Source organism: Microcaecilia unicolor, chromosome 5, assembly GCF_901765095.1.
Source record: "Microcaecilia unicolor chromosome 5, aMicUni1.1, whole genome shotgun sequence".
Taxonomy (NCBI): Eukaryota; Metazoa; Chordata; class Amphibia; order Gymnophiona; family Siphonopidae; genus Microcaecilia; species Microcaecilia unicolor.
In genome coordinates this window covers 181,808,149-181,826,897 of record NC_044035.1, presented here as the reverse complement: position 1 = coordinate 181,826,897, position 18,749 = coordinate 181,808,149, and the positions used below count along the sequence as shown (strand labels likewise).

The 18,749-nt window shown below is 44.2% G+C and overlaps 1 protein-coding gene across 3 annotated transcripts in view; it reads left to right on the top strand.

The window, feature by feature from the left end:
* LOC115470450 (anoctamin-10-like) overlaps positions 1-18,749 on the top strand; it is a 93,138-nt gene that overhangs the window by 28,464 nt on the left and 45,925 nt on the right. For all 3 annotated transcript variants that reach the window (XM_030203641.1, XM_030203639.1, XM_030203640.1), the window contains exon 4: positions 3,836-3,970. In XM_030203641.1, the coding sequence (XP_030059501.1) occupies positions 3,836-3,970 (135 nt within the window). The remainder of the gene's footprint in view (positions 1-3,835; positions 3,971-18,749) is intronic.

Below are 18,749 nucleotides of genomic sequence, written 5' to 3'. Positions count from 1 at the left end.
CAAATACATCCAAATCCAAAACCAAAACGTACAAAATACACAAGAAAATCCACAATAAAGTGAAACCATTCACATGTTCTAAGTGTGGTAAAAGCTTTGGTTGTAATGTAAATCTCAAAGTGCATCAGAAAGTCCACACGGGAGAGAAACCATTTGCATGTATAGAGTCTGGTAAAAGCTTTGCACCAGAGAATACACACAGGAGTGAAACCATTACATGTCCTGAGTGTGGTAAAAGCTTTGGTTGGAAAGAAAGCCTCACATGGCATCAGAGAATCCACACAGGGATGAAACCATTTACATGCACTGAGGAGGAGGTAAAAGCTTCAGTTGCATTGGGACAGGTAATTAGGGAATGTACACTCTTGCTATGAAGTATGGAAAATAGCACTCTGATATTTAGATATATGTAATGAGACCTCCTTTCCATCTATACATCTGAATTCAAAGCCCAAATCTAATGATAAACAATAGACACAAGGCTCAGATGTTATAAAAAAAAGAAATAGAAAGCTTGGCATCAGGTAGAATATTGGAAAAGTGACGTCCCAGGAAAGCAATAGGGCATCCTTGGGGGCCCTGCAGTGGACTTTATAAAATACTCCCAGGAACACATCTCACCATTGCTCCCTCCCTTACCTTGACTGCTGAGCCCCCCACTATCCAAATCCACTACCCCCAACTGTACACCAGTACTATAGCCCTTACAGGTGAAGGGAGCACCAATATGTGGGTTCAGTGGGTTTCTGGTGGGTTTTGGAGGGCTCACAATTTCCTCCACAAGTGTAACAAGTAGGGGGAGGTAGAAGCCTGGGTCCACCTGTCTGCAGTGCACTGCACCACTACTAGTCTACTCCATGGACCTGCATGCTATTCTAATGGACCTGAGTATAACATCTGAGGCTGGCAAGTAATATTTTTAATCACATATTTTGGGGTGGGAGGGGGATAGTGAAAACTGGAGGAGTAAGGGGAGGTGATCCCCGTTTCCCTCCAGTGGTCATTTGGGGCACCTCTTGTGTGGAGTAGAGGAGTAGCCTAGTGGTTAATGCAGTAGACGTTGATCCTGGGATAGTGGGTTTCATTCCCACTGCAGCCATTCGCTATAAAAATAGGTCTAGCTCAAAACTTCTAAGTTTTAGTCTTGGACATCTTTGTTTTGTTCCATTATTGCTGAAAGACATCCATGTCTTACAAACGCCCGCCTTGAACACGCCCCCTTGAGATTTGGACGTCCTTCTGACGGACTTCAGAGAAAGACGTCCAAAAAAAGGTTTCAATAATACTGATTTGGACGTTTCTGTGAGATAAACGTCCAAATGCTGCCTTATGTCACTTTTTGGATGTCTACCTCTTTTGAAAATGAGCCTGATAGTAACATAGTAAATGACGACAGATAAAGACCTGAACGGTCCATCCAGTCTGCCCAACAAGATAAACTCATTTTACATGGTATGTGATACTTTATATGTATACCCGAGTTTGATTTGTCCCTGCCTTTCTCAGGGCACAGATCGACAGCATAGCAGGATTCAAGAGAGGATCGGACAAATTTCTGATCAGAAAAAGGCCATTAAAACAATGATTAGCTAGGTAGACATGAGATACCCATTGTTCACACCTGGAAAGGAACTATGGGGAATAGATTTACTTTTTAGGATCTGCCAGATACTGGCATCCTGGACTGGTGTCTGTTGGAAACATTATGCTGTGTTTGATGGACCTCAGGCTGGCTTTTCTTATGTTCTTATGTAATGTATTTGAGAAGCACAGTTTCGCTGATAAAACCCCTGATGAAGAGGTTGAATATTGCATTCAGTCAGCATCCACAGCATTTGAAAGGTTAGCATAACAGATTTAATATCAGCATGACATCATTGTAGAAATTAAGCCGAAGGTCTGCTGTGCTGACTGCACTTCTGTATCCCACAGAATCGGCAACACATGAAAACAGCTTACAAGCTTGCAACTGAGATATATATGGCAACTTTTGGAAATTAAGTGGCAAGATAACATTGCAATTGCAGAGGAACTAAGACACGCCTAGTACTGAGGCTCTTCTAGTAACTGGACAGGTGATGATATTCCTATATCTGAACATGAGCTCTCAAGGATTCTCCATTATGGAGAACTCAAGGAAGGGAAACATGACAGAGGAGCTGAAGAACTGTGTTAAAAGGACATTTGTAAAAGATACTTAAAAGAAGCAAATATCAGCACAGAGATTTGCCAGAGAGAAATATAAATGATGATCTGCAGTAGATGATGCATACAGGAAATCAATGTATCAACAATACAGCATTAAACAATCCTCCAATTTCTTTTGGCTGTTGAGGCAAAGAGGCTGGCTGTGAGACAGACTCTGAGGAAGCCTGTGTATCTTTCAAGTTCTTGCCTCCATGGAAGGCACAAAACAAGACAGCTGTTGAAACATGTCAGGCACCCCTAACACTATTTATTTATTTAAAGTATTTTTAAACTGCACAATCCAAGAGTATTTGGCGGTGTACAATAGAGAAATTATAATATAACATCATAGCATACAAGACAAACCAGCTAAACATAATATAAATAAATCATGCATTCATTGCGCTAACAAAGTATCTATAAATAGACAGCAAAATCAAAACAACCAGATTAATATCGAAAGCCTGTCAAAATAAAAATGTTTTTAATTCTTTCTTGAACTGATTGACATTCTGCAATATACGCAAGCTCAGTGGCAGCTCATTCCACAAGCATGCGTGGGATAAACACAGAGGAATCCTGTTTAGATGGAATGGTTCCGTGTAATCTTAGCCGAGGTTGGGTGGCGAAGCCTGTAACTGGAAACAAAAAGGGAGCTGGGCAGGCTTCTATGGTCTGTGCCCTGATCGTGACTGAATAGATAAGGGATGGGCTTGAGTGTAAATTTTAAGGGGCTTCGACATTAGCTTCAGAACTTTTAGTACAAGAAGAGTGCTGGGCAGACTTCTACAGTCTGTGCCCTGAGAATGGCAAGGACAAATCAAACTCGGGTATACATATAAAATATCGCATACCATGTAAAATGAGTTTACCTTGTTGGGCAGACTGGATGGACCATGCAGGTCTTTATCTGCCGTCATTTACTATGTTACTATGTTATGTTAAATGGTCAGGTTTTTATTGTGTTAAATATAGAAGACCTAATGAATCAGTTAGAACGATAGTTTTCTTGGGTGACTACTAGTTAGGGGGATTCTTTATGTATAGAAGACCCTTGGGACTTAGTGTCTTTTATAGGTTATTTAAAGGTTGAGAGAGAGAGGAATTATTATGATGTATGGAAATGTCACTTTGGCTTGTCTCCCCCCATCCCTAGCTTACCTCCCTGTGGCCACCCCAAATATTTCTATCTAGAGATGATACTGACTCAGACTCAGACAGTGAAGATGACATCATGGATCATAGGAAATGTTTTTATTGACTGATCTGGCATTTACTAGACCCAAGTTTCCAAGTAGCGGTTTGTTAGTTACTTCACTGGGCACCTCCATTGGTTTTTCCTGGATGTCCAGTTTTGTCAAATCTGGCAGCTATGTATTCCTTTCTAAAATGGCTGCCTTTGTTGTAAATGCTGCAATCTATATGTGTATTTCCCAGCATTCTTAAACATTCTTTGCAAAAGGGTCTGCATTCATCTATCCACAGTATCTGTCTGTCAACTACATTATAAGTTCTGCTATGAAGGGACTGTTTCTTCTGTGTGCCTGTAAGTGCTGTGTGCACCTCGTAGTGCTGTATTGTTTAATTATCATAGTAGTAGTAGTTATAGGACCCTGCATTCATGTACAATAACATTTTCTGTTCACAGACAAACCAGAGGCATTTCTGACATTGGCTGAGCGCCAGCTCCTGGTGAAATATGCTACTGACAGCGCCAAAGTGCTGCAGGAGACTCCTGTCCCAGGATACCCTGAGCGAAGACTCTACCCAGGACAATCCATTGGTAACTTTTACTGTAAAAGTCAAACACTCAGGCTACAGGCATCCTTAGCAGGGAGGGCTCTCAGTATTAATGGCTGAATATATGGAACATACAGTTGGCATTAATGGAACCTTGAAAAATGATCAGTCTGGTTCCTTGCTTTATAAAACATATGTGACAAGGACCAGTGTAACAATCAGGCGGTGACATAGGAACAGGGGTATAACTACCCCCAAGCAGGGCCGTGCCAACACGGTAAGCGGGGTAAGCACGGCAGGGGGGTGCCATCCTCTGGGGGGCGCCGCCGCACCATGCTTACCTTGCCCTCCCGCTCCCATTGCCCAACTGCCCGCCCTCTTCTCTCCCTCGGAAGATCCCTTTCCTTTTTTTCCTCCTTTTTAAATTTACCTCCGTCCGGCAGCGCAGTGTCAATGAAGGAGGCGGCGCTCCCGACGTGTCTAGCCTTCCCTTCGCTCAGTGTCCCGCCTTCTTCTGATGTCAAGGAAATGACGTCAGAAGAAGGCGGGACACTGAGCGAAGGGAAGGCTAGACACATTGGGAGCGCCGCCTCCTTCACTGACGCTGCGCCTGTGCTGCTGGACAGAGGTAAATAAAAGAAAAAAAAAGGAAAGGGATGTTGGGGAGGGGGGAGAAGAGGGCGGGCAGTTGGGACATGGGAGCGGGCACGTCGGGAGCGCCGCCTCCTTCACTGATGCTGCGCCTGTGCTGCCGAACGGAGGTAAATTTAAAAGAAAAAAAAAGGAAAGGGATGTTGGGGGGGAGAAGAGGACGGGCAGTTGGGACATGGGAGTGGGAGGGCAGGGGAGAGAGGAGCACGGATATGAGGGCAGGGTTCATGGAAGGGAGAGAGAGGAATTGCTGGATAGGGATGAATGGAGGGGGCAGGGGACAGAGGAGCATGGATGGGAGGGCAGGGCTCAGGGAGTGAGGGGAATTGCTGGATAGGGATGAATGGAGGGGACAGAGGAGCATGGATGGGAGGGCAGGGCTTAGGGAGAGAAGGGAATTGCTGGATAGGAATGAATGGAGGGGGCAGGGGACAGAGGAGCATGGATGGACATGGATGGGATTGCAGGGCCCAGGGAGAGAGGAGAAATTGCTTAATATGGATGGATGGAGGTGGGCAGGGGACAGAGGAGCATGGATGAGAGGGCAGGGCTCAGGGAGAGAGGGGAATTGCTGGATAGGAATGAATGGAGGGGGCAGGGGACAGAGGAGCATGGATGGGAGGGAAGGGCTCAGTGAGAGAGGAGAAATTGCTGGACATAGAGGGGAGGGAAGAGAGATGAAGGAGATGAAATGAGGGAAAAGGAAGAGAGGAGAAAAACTGCACATGGATGAAGAAAATAGGCAGAAGCTGAGGACCAGAAATGAAGAAGAAAGGAGGAAAGGAAAGAAATAAATGGAAAGGAAGCCCTGGAAACGGAGTTAAGAGGACAGATATCAGCAGAATCAGATACTGGGCCAGCATGATCAGAAAAAGAAAGTCACCAGACAACAAAGGTAGAAAAAATCATTTTATTTTCATTTTAGTGTTTGGAATATGTCCACTTTGAGAATTTACATCTGCAATCTTATTTTGCAATGTATAGCAATTTGTTTCTAAGAATATTGCTGACAATTCCTGTCAGTGTGGCAAGTGGTGAGCGGTCATTTTCACGGGGGGGGGGACCCCAACTGATAGTCTGCAGGGGGGCGCCAGAGACCCTAGGCACGGCCCTGCCCCCAAGTGAGCCTGGCAAAGTGCCCAGAGTTGCTTAATGGTAGAGGCCAACTGCAGTTGCTCCCTCTCCACAAGTCCAGCATTCTTCCCTTCCTCTGGCCCAACAAGGGTCCAGCATCTCTCTAGCTCCTGCTCCCCCCCCCCCCCCCCCCCAGTCCTCAAAATTTATTTTGTTTATTTATTTAGATTTTGCTCACACCTTTTTCAGTAGTAGCTCAAGGTGAGATACATTCAGGTACACTGGGTATTTCTCTGTCCCTGAAGGGCTCACAATCTAAGCTTGTACCTGACGCAGTGGAGGGTTAAATGACTTGCCCAAGATCATAAGGAGTAGCAGTGAGATTTGAACTGGGCACCTCTGAATGTCAAGACCGTTGCTCTAACCAATAGGCCACTCCTCCATCAGCAGAGGCAGTGGTGTAAACAGGCTGCCTCCAGCTGGCCTCACTGGGACCTTTTCTCTGCTGCATCCTGTCTTTCTGTTGCAACTTCTTGTGGGCAGGCAGCAGAGGAAAGACCCTGGTGGGACTACCATAGACAACCTGTTTACAGTGCTGCATCTGCTGGTGACTCATCATGCATTTTGAGGACTCCTAGGAGGATGGTTAATGTGCCAGACATGCACGAGGGGGTGATGGAGGGATGACAGGCCCACGTTGGGGGGGGGGGGGGGAGATTCTGAACCTGGAGGAGAAGCAAAGGGGGAAGAAAAAGAGCGAGAGAGATCTGGAGATAAGAGGAGTGGGAGGGGAATCAGAGAGAGAAAAAGAGACCAACAGCAAAGGGAAGGGGGAAGAAGGGGAACAAATGCTAGATGAGGGTAAGGAGCAGAGGAAAGATAGAGACAGGACCAGGAGAGAAAGTGGGAGAAATGCTGGACCAGCAGAAGGAGGGAGAGAGAGATGCTAGACTCAGGGGTTGGGTGGGGAGAGCAGGAGGAAGGGAACAGAGATTTGAGAAGCTGGACATGGGGAGGGAGAGGGACACAGATATGCAATGCTGGACACAAGGGAAGGGGTAGGAACACAGTGGGGGGATGCTGAATGTGGAGGGAGGATAGAGACACAGAGAGCAGATGCTGACTATAGGGGGAGGACAGGCACGTAGAGGAGAGATACTGGACAGGCTGGAGAATAGGAGATGTCAAAACGGCAGAAGAACCTGGAAAGAGATAAAGAAAAGCAGAAAAGAGACACTGGGACCAAAGCAATACTCAGACACAAAGGTAGAAAACAGTATTATTTTTTCTGATTTTATTAATGTCAGCTTTGGGAAACGTGTATCTTTGATATCTTTCATTTCAGTTTCTATTTCTATTATTGAGATAGATTTTCTATATAAGTCTGGAAAGTGCTTGCTTTTGTAGGGCTTGATTACTGGAGCTCTGAAGGGGTCCCCACTAGCTTGGAAGAGATAGCATTCTAAGGGGCAATCTTAATTTCTTCTTTAAGAAGCCACCTAAAGTGTAATTGCTGACACTTTAGACATTTACACACATGTGATCACAAACCTGGGTAAATTGCAATATTCCAGCTACACTCTATTCTGTAAATATTCACACATCTTCAATGGCATGTATTTTGCAGGTGGGCAGAGTCTGGAGAAGCATGGGTGGGGCACACATTTACACACACAGGAACTGATATTCAGACTGTGGGAGTTAGCCGGGCTGCCTCCCGCGGTTGGTGGTGAATCTGAAAATTCAATGCCGGGCCATATCCGGCATCCAGCATTGAATTTCCAGGGGGTTTTTGGCTGCTATGCACATAGCTGGTTAAGCTAATATTCATTGGCTGATTGGCTAAGTTATAGTGGCCAAAGATAGACCCGCATAAATAGCAGGCCTATCTTTGGCCGCTATAACTTAGCCAGTCAGCCAATTAATATTGGCGCTATCTAGCTATGTTGCGCGACAAAGCCAGTGACTGGGCTAGCCGCTAATATTCAGCTAAGATATGCACTTTAAAAGAGGTAGCCATGTTAATCTGGTGTAATAAAATTGCCAGAGGCAGGGTGGCACCTTTATAGACTAACCAATTTATTGAGGCATGAGCTTTAAAAGACCAGTCTCTGAACATTTCACTAAGTGAACTCTGGTCCTTAAAAGCACATGCCTCAATAAATTGTTTGTCTATAAGGTGCCACCTGCCTCTGTCAATTTTATAAGCTATGTGTGTATTGCCTGAATCTCTAAGCGTGAGCATTTACATCAGCTCTGTGGCTGGTGTAAGTGCTCATATCTAAACTGATACGTGTACCCATATATGCTAGGACCAGAGGCATAGCCAGACCTCAATTGTAGGAGGGCCTGAACCCAAAATAGGGGGGGCACTTTGCCCCACCTCTCTGTTACTTTCCGCCCCCACCACAACCCCACGCCCCGCCAGCAGAAGAGTTCCCGTGGTGATTTTTGATGTCACACTGCCCTGATTTCCTGCTCCAGTGCACATGCTGGGTTTTAATGAAACTGTGTATGCGTGAAGCTTGCACATGCCCAATGTCATTAAAAGCCAGCATGTGCACAGGGGGGAGGGAAGCAGGGCAGACATCTCTGGCGGGGCTTGGGGACCCCTGTCAGCCAAACCAACAGGCTTTGAGGGCCCAAATCCAACTTGGGAGGCCCAGGCCCCCAAGGCCCTCTGTGGCTATGCCACTGCCTAGGACCCTCTAAATGAAGGTGGTCACCTACATTTCTTCATAAAATAGGCTCTAAGTAGGTGCTCTGTAGGCTCCACTTTATAGAATTGCCCTCCAGAAGTGGCACAATTTCAGGGGCAGCACTGCAGCAGTGGCACATACGTCCAAAAGGCAATTTGTCATGAGTGGCAGCAAGCGCCAACTCAAGACATATGTGGGAGGAAGGAGATAAATGGACATCTGCACACTGGACTATCAAGCTGTTAATTTAAATATATTTTTTGCATCCACAGAAACCCCCATAGCTCCTCTTCTAAGAATGGATGCAAAGCAGAAAAAGGGCATTTCCCCAGGAATACACCATACAAAAAAGTTGGTTTTGGTGTAATCTTAGTAAAGCAACAGCAAGACAAGGAGTCACACTCCGCACAACACTGAAACTCAAACAAAAAAACTGCAAAGTTTGATGGAGAAATCATTTGGCAATGTTCATGCTAGATACTTTTCTATTGAGCAAGTTTACATTTAGAACACTGCACGGCGCTGCAGACAGAATGTATTGTTAGTGTGTGAGTAATACTTTGCACCTGCATTTGATCAGATATCAATTGACTCCTGATGCAGGCCTTTGGCAGAAACATAGTCCGTGTTGAGTCATTTGCTTGTTTCAATAAAGAATCGTCTGCCATCCATCGTCCAATTCACTGGGTTTTATTTATTTATTTATTTTTGGCTAAGTAATCTCGGTAAAAACATAGACCCTCTCCAGTCCCAAGCATGTTGTGAAATATCTGTAACACAAAGCCTACAAAAACCATTCAGGACCTATAGGGCTAATCTACTTTACCAAAACATCAGTAACTTACAGAAGTAACACAACAAGGACCCTACTTAGGAAAATGCAACACAGTAAATATTGCAGTCATACCTAGAACATCAATATGTATATTGGGAAACTGAACAAACTGAAAAATTACAAATGCTTAAACAGAAACTCCATGCAAACAGAGTACCTGGCCTTGGCCTTGGCCACTGAACGCAAATAGACCCTTGCTAGGTACAGAATAAGTGAGCACAAAGTTAAAATATGAATAGATAGACAAACATTAAGCCTAAGAAGCCACATTGTGCAAGCAATGCAACACTAGAAAAATAGAAATAGAAACGGCACTCTGCAAAATATAAAGAAAGCAGTGTGAATTTACAATAAATTTGACATTTTCCGCTCACTGAATTAAGAATAAAATTAAAATTCTTCCTACCGTCGTCTGGTTGTTTTGTTTTTTTTTCCAATTATGTTGTCCTGGTTTCCAATTTTTATTTTATTTTAATTTTTTTTTTGTTACATTTGTACCCTGCGCTTTCCCACTCATGGCAGGCTCAATGCGGCAGGCAATGGATTGAGGATTATATAACCTTTGGATGCATGACTAGGAACAAAAACATATACTTTCTGCTTTGAACTGCCTTTTCTTAACTTTCATTAGAAGATCTCCAGTCCATCTGCCAATTTTCTCTCCCTTCCTGTCTCTTCTCTGTATTTTATATTTGTCTGTTTAAATTTTACCCTCATTCTCCCTTTCTCTCATCTCTAGTCATTAGTCTCCTCCTTTTCATGTCTCATTTATCTACTGGCTTTTCCCATTCCTTTCTCCAGCATTCCCATTAGCGCCTCCATTTTCTCCTTTCCCAGTCTCCTATCCCTCCCCATCTTTCACCCGCTCTCTAGTCCCCCATTTCAATCCTCTGTACTCACCCTCTCAGCCTTCACCTACCCTTCATTGACTCTCAACCCCTCACCAGCCCCAGCTCCAGCCCTGTCTCTCCTTCCTTCTCTTGCCTGCAGACCATTCTTCTGTTACTCTATACCCCATCTCCTACTACATCTCTTTCACCATCATTTTAGCCACATTTATGCCATCCCATGATATAACTGAATTCTATTATTCTGTCTCACTATATTTTCAAAAGTAAGTCAAATTGAACCCAAGTTTGCTTGGGATAATATGGGCTATAAATGTAAAAAAATATATCCTTTATCCTCCACCTTTTAAGACACTGCCAATCCAGCTGGATGGTGATGGCAGAAGGAAAGCAAGTTTAGTTCAGTGAAGACTAACTCAAAATAACCTGTCCCTTAGCTGGGCTCTAGTATTACCATATTGCGACCATACCATGCCTCCCTCGGTTATGTTCCACTAATAAGTTAAACAACTGGCTTTCTTGAAAGGATTATATAACCTTTGGATGCATGACTAAGAACAAAAACATATATTTAATCGATATCACAATTCCTCATGTATAATCACAAAACAACCTTTTAGGATGGATAGTGTTCACAATGAGCTCCTTTTATTATCAACCAGATAGAGATAAGGGTTCAGTTTTGGCACAGTATGTTATCACAAGATCAAAATATAAGAAAACCAATGGACTACATTAGGGGCTTATAGCTCGTTTAGTTATGTTTAAATAAAAGATCTGCATGAAACAAAATATTTATTTTTATTTTGACTTGCAAAACCAATTGTCCCTGAAATGTGCTCGAAACAGAATAATTCATTTGTATATCTAAAATGTAAACTTCTATAAAACAGATGAAGTGAAGATGTGATTCCATGTGCCGCACTGAAAGGAGAGTTTAATTCTACTTCCATTTAATTTCAATATATTCCATCTTTATAACACCAGGCAACAGTTAAGGTGAACCCATCAGGAAACAGGATATCCTCATTGACATTTGGCCATATGTATTGTATAGAACAGTGTAGAAAAATGAGCACAAAATACAGAGTTTATAACTGAACTTCACACTTCTTTTTTGTGTGAGCTAAATTAGGCTTGAAAGTAGCATGCATAATCTGAAAATGCAACATATTTGAACAATTTCCTAATCTCACTCAAAAGTCACCCCTGGAGAACACCTCCCCTTAGCCTGGATAAAAGTACACATGTCCAAGTCAAGGATGGATAATTAGGGCAAATCCAATATTTTTCCAAGTAAATAGGTTTTGGAAATTGTCCTCATGAACAATGGAGTACCCAGGGGCGTAGCCAGACACCCAAGTTTGGGTGGGCCTGGACCCAAGGTGGGTGGGCAGAACTCCACCTTGTCCTACAAGTGATTTGGTTTCTCCCTCTCTCGCCTGTATGCCATATGGCCTTTCAAACATCCCCTCTCCCCCGTATACCTTTTAAATAGCAGATTTTCACCGGCAGTAAACAGTTGTTGGGAGTTTTTGGCTGGTGGGGCTTGGGGTCCCTGCCAGCCACATTATAGGTGTGCTGCTACTTAGTAGGCCTGAATCTATATGCCTTTCAAACATCCCCTCTCCCCCGTATACCTTTTAAATAGCAGATTTTCACCGGCAGTAAACAGTTGTTGGGAGTTTTTGGCTGGTGGGGCTTGGGGTCCCTGCCAGCCACATTATAGGTGTGCTGCTACTTAGTAGGCCTGAATCTACAGTGGGTGGGCCTGGGCCCACCCCAGCCCACCCTTGGCTACGCCACTGGGAGTACCTACAGTGGGGGAAATAAGTATTTGATCCCTTGCTGATTTTGTAAGTTTGCCCACTGACAAAGACATGAGCAGCCCATAATTGAAGGGTAGGTTATTGGTAACAGTGAGAGATAGCACATCACAAATTAAATCCGGAAAATCACATTGTGGAAAGTATATGAATTTATTTGCATTCTGCATAGGGAAATAAGTATTTGATCCCCCACCAACCAGTAAGAGATCTGGCCCCTACAGACCAGGTAGATGCTCCAAATCAACTCGTTACCTGCATGACAGACAGCTGTCGGCAATGGTCACCTGTATGAAAGACACCTGTCCACAGACTCAGTGAATCAGTCAGACTCTAACCTCTACAAAATGGCCAAGAGCAAGGAGCTGTCTAAGGATGTCAGGGACAAGATCATACACCTGCACAAGGCTGGAATGGGCTACAAAACCATCAGTAAGACGCTGGGCGAGAAGGAGACAACTGTTGGTGCCATAGTAAGAAAATGGAAGAAGTACAAAATGACTGTCAATCGACAAAGATCTGGGGCTCCACGCAAAATCTCACCTCGTGGGGTATCCTTGATCATGAGGAAGGTTAGAAATCAGCCTACAACTACAAGGGGGGAACTTGTCAATGATCTCAAGGCAGCTGGGACCACTGTCACCACGAAAACCATTGGTAACACATTACGACATAACGGATTGCAATCCTGCAGTGCCCGCAAGGTCCCCCTGCTCCGGAAGGCACATGTGACGGCCCGTCTGAAGTTTGCCAGTGAACACCTGGATGATGCCGAGAGTGATTGGGAGAAGGTGCTGTGGTCAGATGAGACAAAAATTGAGCTCTTTGGCATGAACTCAACTCGCCGTGTTTGGAGGAAGAGAAATGCTGCCTATGACCCAAAGAACACCGTCCCCACTGTCAAGCATGGAGGTGGAAATGTTATGTTTTGGGGGTGTTTCTCTGCTAAGGGCACAGGACTACTTCACCGCATCAATGGGAGAATGGATGGGGCCATGTACCGTACAATTCTGAGTGACAACCTCCTTCCCTCCGCCAGGGCCTTAAAAATGGGTCGTGGCTGGGTCTTCCAGCACGACAATGACCCAAAACATACAGCCAAGGCAACAAAGGAGTGGCTCAGGAAGAAGCACATTAGGGTCATGGAGTGGCCTAGCCAGTCACCAGACCTTAATCCCATTGAAAACTTATGGAGGGAGCTGAAGCTGCGAGTTGCCAAGCGACAGCCCAGAACTCTTAATGATTTAGAGATGATCTGCAAGAGGAGTGGACCAAAATTCCTCCTGACATGTGTGCAAACCTCATCATCAACTACAGAAGACGTCTGACCGCTGTGCTTGCCAACAAGGGTTTTGCCACCAAGTATTAGGTCTTGTTTGCCAGAGGGATCAAATACTTATTTCCCTCTGCAGAATGCAAATAAATTCATATACTTTCCACAATGTGATTTTCCGGATTTAATTTGTGATGTGCTATCTCTCACTGTTACCAATAACCTACCCTTCAATTATGGGCTGCTCATGTCTTTGTCAGTGGGCAAACTTACAAAATCAGCAAGGGATCAAATACTTATTTCCCCCACTGTACCTTAGTTGCCACCTGGGGTGGAGAACCTGCCTCCCTAGGTAGAGCACACACCCCTCCGAGCAAGGGGGTGCACCAAGAAGGTCCATGGCTGTCGGCTCTGCCAGTTCCCTTCCCTGGGACAGGAAGTAAACATCAGAAGAGGCAGGGAAACGGCAGAGTCGACAGCCACGCGCCTCCTCGGCGCACCCCCTTGCTGCCTGCACCCGGGACGGACACTAGAACTCATGAAGAATATTTTTATAGCTGGTCATCTAGGTTGAGAGGCAGTTTTATGACACATGCATCAGCCAGATGCACAAAGGTCCCAGTAAAGAATCACTCTGTATTTCCACCTCGATAAAAAGTACCAATTTGGAAATACAAAGGGATTCACAAAGCGAATTGCATGGAAATGAGATGGTCACTGCTTTTGTGATCAACTCATTTGCATGTGAGAAGGAGTGAAACCAGTCGGCAAGCTGAGCATGCACAGAACAGCCAATCACTAAGCTTGGCTGCTCTGCTCATGCTACAGATGGCTTTCATATATGCAGACAAGCTGCGTGTATGAAAGTTGGCATAGCTTTTTTTTTTCCTTTAATAGTTCTTTATGTGAGGATAGGGTTGTGTATGGCAAATTGCTTTCTTCCACCTCCCTCAGCAGGCGACTTGGAACCACCCGTCCTATTCTAATTGGCTATTAACGTGAATGAGCCCCTGGATGGACAAATGAGCTGCAGACACTGGAGCATGCACCCATTCGGCATGTGAGTGGAGGCTGAAAGTAAAGGAATTGTCGCTAGCAGTGGGGAAGTGGCCTGGTAGGACAGAAGACTTCCAGCAGGATGAAGTGCTTCGTGTATGTGCTCTGCTTTGTTCGTTATAGTGCTGTTGGGACCATAAGCTGCCATTGTCACGTTGCTGATACCAGGAGCCTGCACTATTGGGTGCCTTCCACTCTCCTACCTGCAGACGTTTGGGGGGGGGGGAGGGTTGCAGATTACGAATACTGGAGCAGCTTTTAGTGTTAAAGTTCTTGCACTCTTCCCCTGCCCAGCCCACCATAGAACCTGAAGACTGGTTTGTTGTTTGAAGGGGTGGGGGGTTTTTTCTTGACTGGTGAAGGGTGCCAGCAGGACTTATCCTGTGTGTCTTGTTTCACCCTGCTGGTCCTTCTCCTCTTGCAGGAGTGGCAGAGGAGGCGGCTGTGGAGTACTTGCTACGGAGAACTTTCAGGATCAACAGCTCCACACCTCCTGTAAATTTTCCACAGTAAAGATAGGGGCTGCTTGTGTGCACCATTTGGAAAAGGGCTGTGCATTGCTTTGCATGCACATTTGTATAATAATTAGCTTACTATAAAACTTTTGCATATGATTTTTGTTAGCTGCTATCGTGACAGAAATAAAGCTTGCAGAAGCCTTTTGTAAATGTCTGGCTGTAATCTGTGCTTGCTAAACTGGCTAGAACCAGTGCAAAAACCACGTTGCTGGCTTGTTACGTTTTGAGCATCTGGGCGATGATTACCTATGTGTTTTTATAAAATTACCTCTAAAGAGCTGCAGGAATTGCAGTTAAAATGAAGCCACAGCCATTTACATCTGCTTGTCTGCAGATATAAGTGTTCGCAGGTAATAAAGTACATATAAATGAGCATATTTTATATCTCCAGTAGTTGGAAAGTAGGACCGGTGCTAAAGAGACTTCTACAGTCTGTGCCCAAATTGGCAGGAAGAGGCAGAGATTAAGTATACCAGTGTTAAATCCATGAAGAAGTGGAACCTTGCAGAGTGCCAGATTCAACTCTGCCCTCTCTGTTGGGCAAACTGGATGGATCGTGCTGGTCTATATCTGCCGACATTGTGTGCTGCTGCTGTGGCTAGGAAAGCGAATAGAATGTTGGGTATTATTAGGTGTGAGGATGTTATAATGCCGTTGTATCACTCCATGGTGCGACCGCACCTTGAGTATTGTGTTCAATTCTGGTTGCCGCATCTCAAGAAAGATATAGTAGAATTGGAAAAGGTGCAGCGAAGGGCGACGAAAATGATAGCAGGGATGGGACGACTTCCCTATGAAGAAAGACTAAGGAGGCTAGGGCTTTTCAGCTTGAAGAAGAGACGGCTGAGGGGAGACATGATAGAGGTCTATAAAATAATGAGTGGAGTGGAACAGGTGGATGTGAAGCGTCTGTTCACACTTTCCAAAAATACTAGGACTAGGGGGCATGCGATGAAACTACAGTGTAGTAAATTTAAAACAAATAGGAGAAAATGTTTCTTCACCCAACGTGTAATTAAACTCTGGAATTCGTTGCCGGAGAACCTAGTAAAGGCGGTAAGCTTGGCAGAGTTTAAAAAGGGGCTGGACGGTTTCCTAAAGGACAAGTCCATAGACCGCTACTAAATGGACGTGGGAAAAATCCACAATTTTGGGAATAACATGTATAAAATGTTTGTATGTTTGGGTAGCTTGCCAGGTGCCCTTGACCTGGATTGGCCGCTGTCGGGGACAGGATGCTGGGCTCGATGGACCTTTGGTCTTTTCCCAGTATGGCATTACTTATGTACTTATGTAAATTGTAGCTCCACCCGTGCTACCCAAGACAAGATGCACTTTCTTGTCATTGCCCATACTTTTACTTGGAGGTCATTTGGAAGCGGTACCTTATATGCATGTGAAGGGTAATTCTATAATGGGGAACCTGCATTTCCATTCCCCTTACATGTGCAAAATTACAGACCACTAGCACTTACGCACATTACTGTACACTAACCTGTAAAAGTGCTAGCAGGGTGCCTAAGTAGTTTTCTGTAAGGGCCGACATAAGCGGTATAGCAGCTGTAGTTGCAGTGGGAAGAACTGGCAGCTGGGGGCCCCAAAGGAGCAGAAGAATGAATATAGCAGTGTCTGCAAGAGGATGGGGAGATCATAAAAGCAGCATTTGGTGGTGTGAGGGAAAGCAACTGGAGGTAAAGAGAGAGATGTGTCAGCTTGAGGCAATGGCTAGTACAGGCAATGTTTTCTCATGAAAGTTATTGCTTCCAACCACAAGATGGGAAATCATCAGGGACCAAGATGAACAATTAGAAACAAAATAGTCCCAACTCTATTGGTAGCCATCAGTTGATTGAAAAGAGCTTCTCATCACACCTTGATATGTTGCCTGTAAATACTGTATTACACCCCATGAAATCAGAAGGAGGCTCTGTTTTGAAACAATGCAAAAGGATTTATTCTCCTAAATTTGAAAGGGCCCTCCTTTGATACAGACATTAGAGACAATTCTATGATGGATACCACTTTACAGGATGAAGTCCAATTTATCAAAGACTCAAGCAGTGATATTCTTTCGAGTTCGTACCTTGCCTCTTCCAGATCAGATACTGCTGCTCAATACACCTACTCCCATGTAGGGTTCCCTTAAAGTCCCAGGTGTCACTATTGGCTCTGCTCTTACATTTTCCTCTCATGCATCATCTATAGTCTCAAAGTGCTTTTTTCGCCTCCAGCAGATACGATACCTATATCCTTTCCTGGAACCTGCAGCATTGTGTGTTCTTGTTCATGATTTAGTTATCTCTGAGCCAAAGGGAATTATGGCACCTCCAGGTTATCCAAAATATAGTAGTTAAATTGATCAGTTAAATGTAAATACGACCATTGACTTCCTATAGGTGTTCATGTGCAATTCAAAATACTGACTCTGATCCATAAATCTGTACAAACTGGTCAGCCTTCCATTTTAGTCCAATATTTGCTACCCTATTCTCCTGTTCGGGCTCGCAGAAACAGGAAACTATGTCAGAGGAAGGCAGAACACAGAGGGAAGGGAAGACTGGAGAAGGCAAATCTGCTGCTTTCACTAGCGCTGCCACCGCCGGTGCTGCGACTTATGGTAAAAAAAAATAAAAGATTTAAACATGGGACAGCAGGAATAGAAAGCAGCGCTGTCGGGAAGATGAGGGCGGGCAAGTGAGCCGGCCCTGGGAAAAAAAGGTGCTGGTACGCTGTGCCGGTGTGTACCGGCACAAAAAAAGCACTGACTAGGAGCCTACTTTCCTTTATAGAACATTAACATAACCTGGTATATACGTATGTATGTGGTTAGATGCAAGCACCTACCCCCCCTCCCCCCAATAAAGCTGATGTAAATGCTTGTGCCTAAATGCCAAGGACACACACATAACTTGCAGTATTCTATAAGTTAACCGCATAAGTGTGAGTTCCACCCATATGTACTCCAACCTGTCAAATATGCCCTTTGTAAGATGTGTGCGTATTTATAGAACAGTGCTTAAGCGGATTTCCAGCAATTATGCACATATGATATGTGTGTTTGCTAGTACCTTATAGAATTTCCTCCTGGGTGCTTGCTTTTATACTCAAAATATCACTAAACTCCTAAATTTAGGAACATAAAAGGCAGGTGGCAACAGAGGTGGATTTAGGGAAGGGAGAAAAAAGTAAAGAGCTTAGCACTGATTTTCAGCACTAGGCTTCTAAATCTAGGCAAATGAATGGCAAGCCTAAATTTATAAGCGTAATTTCTAAGCTCTTAAATTAACACCAATTCTCAGTTGAGTTCTAGGCTCTTAAGAGTGGCTGAAAATAGGGCACATTAAAAGCCTAAATTAAGGAGCCTTTTTTGACTATCAGATGGAAAGTAATTAAAAAAAAATATTCTAGTTCTGTAAGGAGTGCAACAATTAAATTTGTGCAGAGAGCACAGAGTTTGGATCAGATAAACTTATTGAGCCACCTTTTTGAAAAAATACAATTGCAAAAAGAACAATAACCAAGCAACACACTTGTAAAGAAAAGTATACAATATCACCTTTTAAAGAGTATAATGACTGTGCAGCATCTAATTCCTATTTCCTCAGTACTAATAGGACCAGGAAGCACTTGAAGTTCCTTCACTAGTAGCTTATTTAAAGCAGTGGTTCCCAACTCAGTCGTCAGGGCTTATCCAGCCAGTTGGTTTTCAGATCTCCTACAATAAATATGCATGAGATAGATTTGCACACATTGAGAGGGGCATTTTTGAAAGAACATCCTCATCAGAATTTGAGACATCCTGCTCATAATGTCCAAAAAAAGATCCATCTCGCAACCATTTTTGAACAGGAAAATCTTTGAGATTTCCTATTCGAAAATACGTGAGAAGGACGTTCTTGTGCTGAAAATGTCCAAAATGGGTCATTTTCCACAATGAAACATCCAAAAATATAAACACCAAAAAAGCAGGCACAAAAAGGTCTGTCTACAAACATTTGTACAAAAATGGCCAGCCTAGTGGTCAATTCAGTGGACTTTAAAC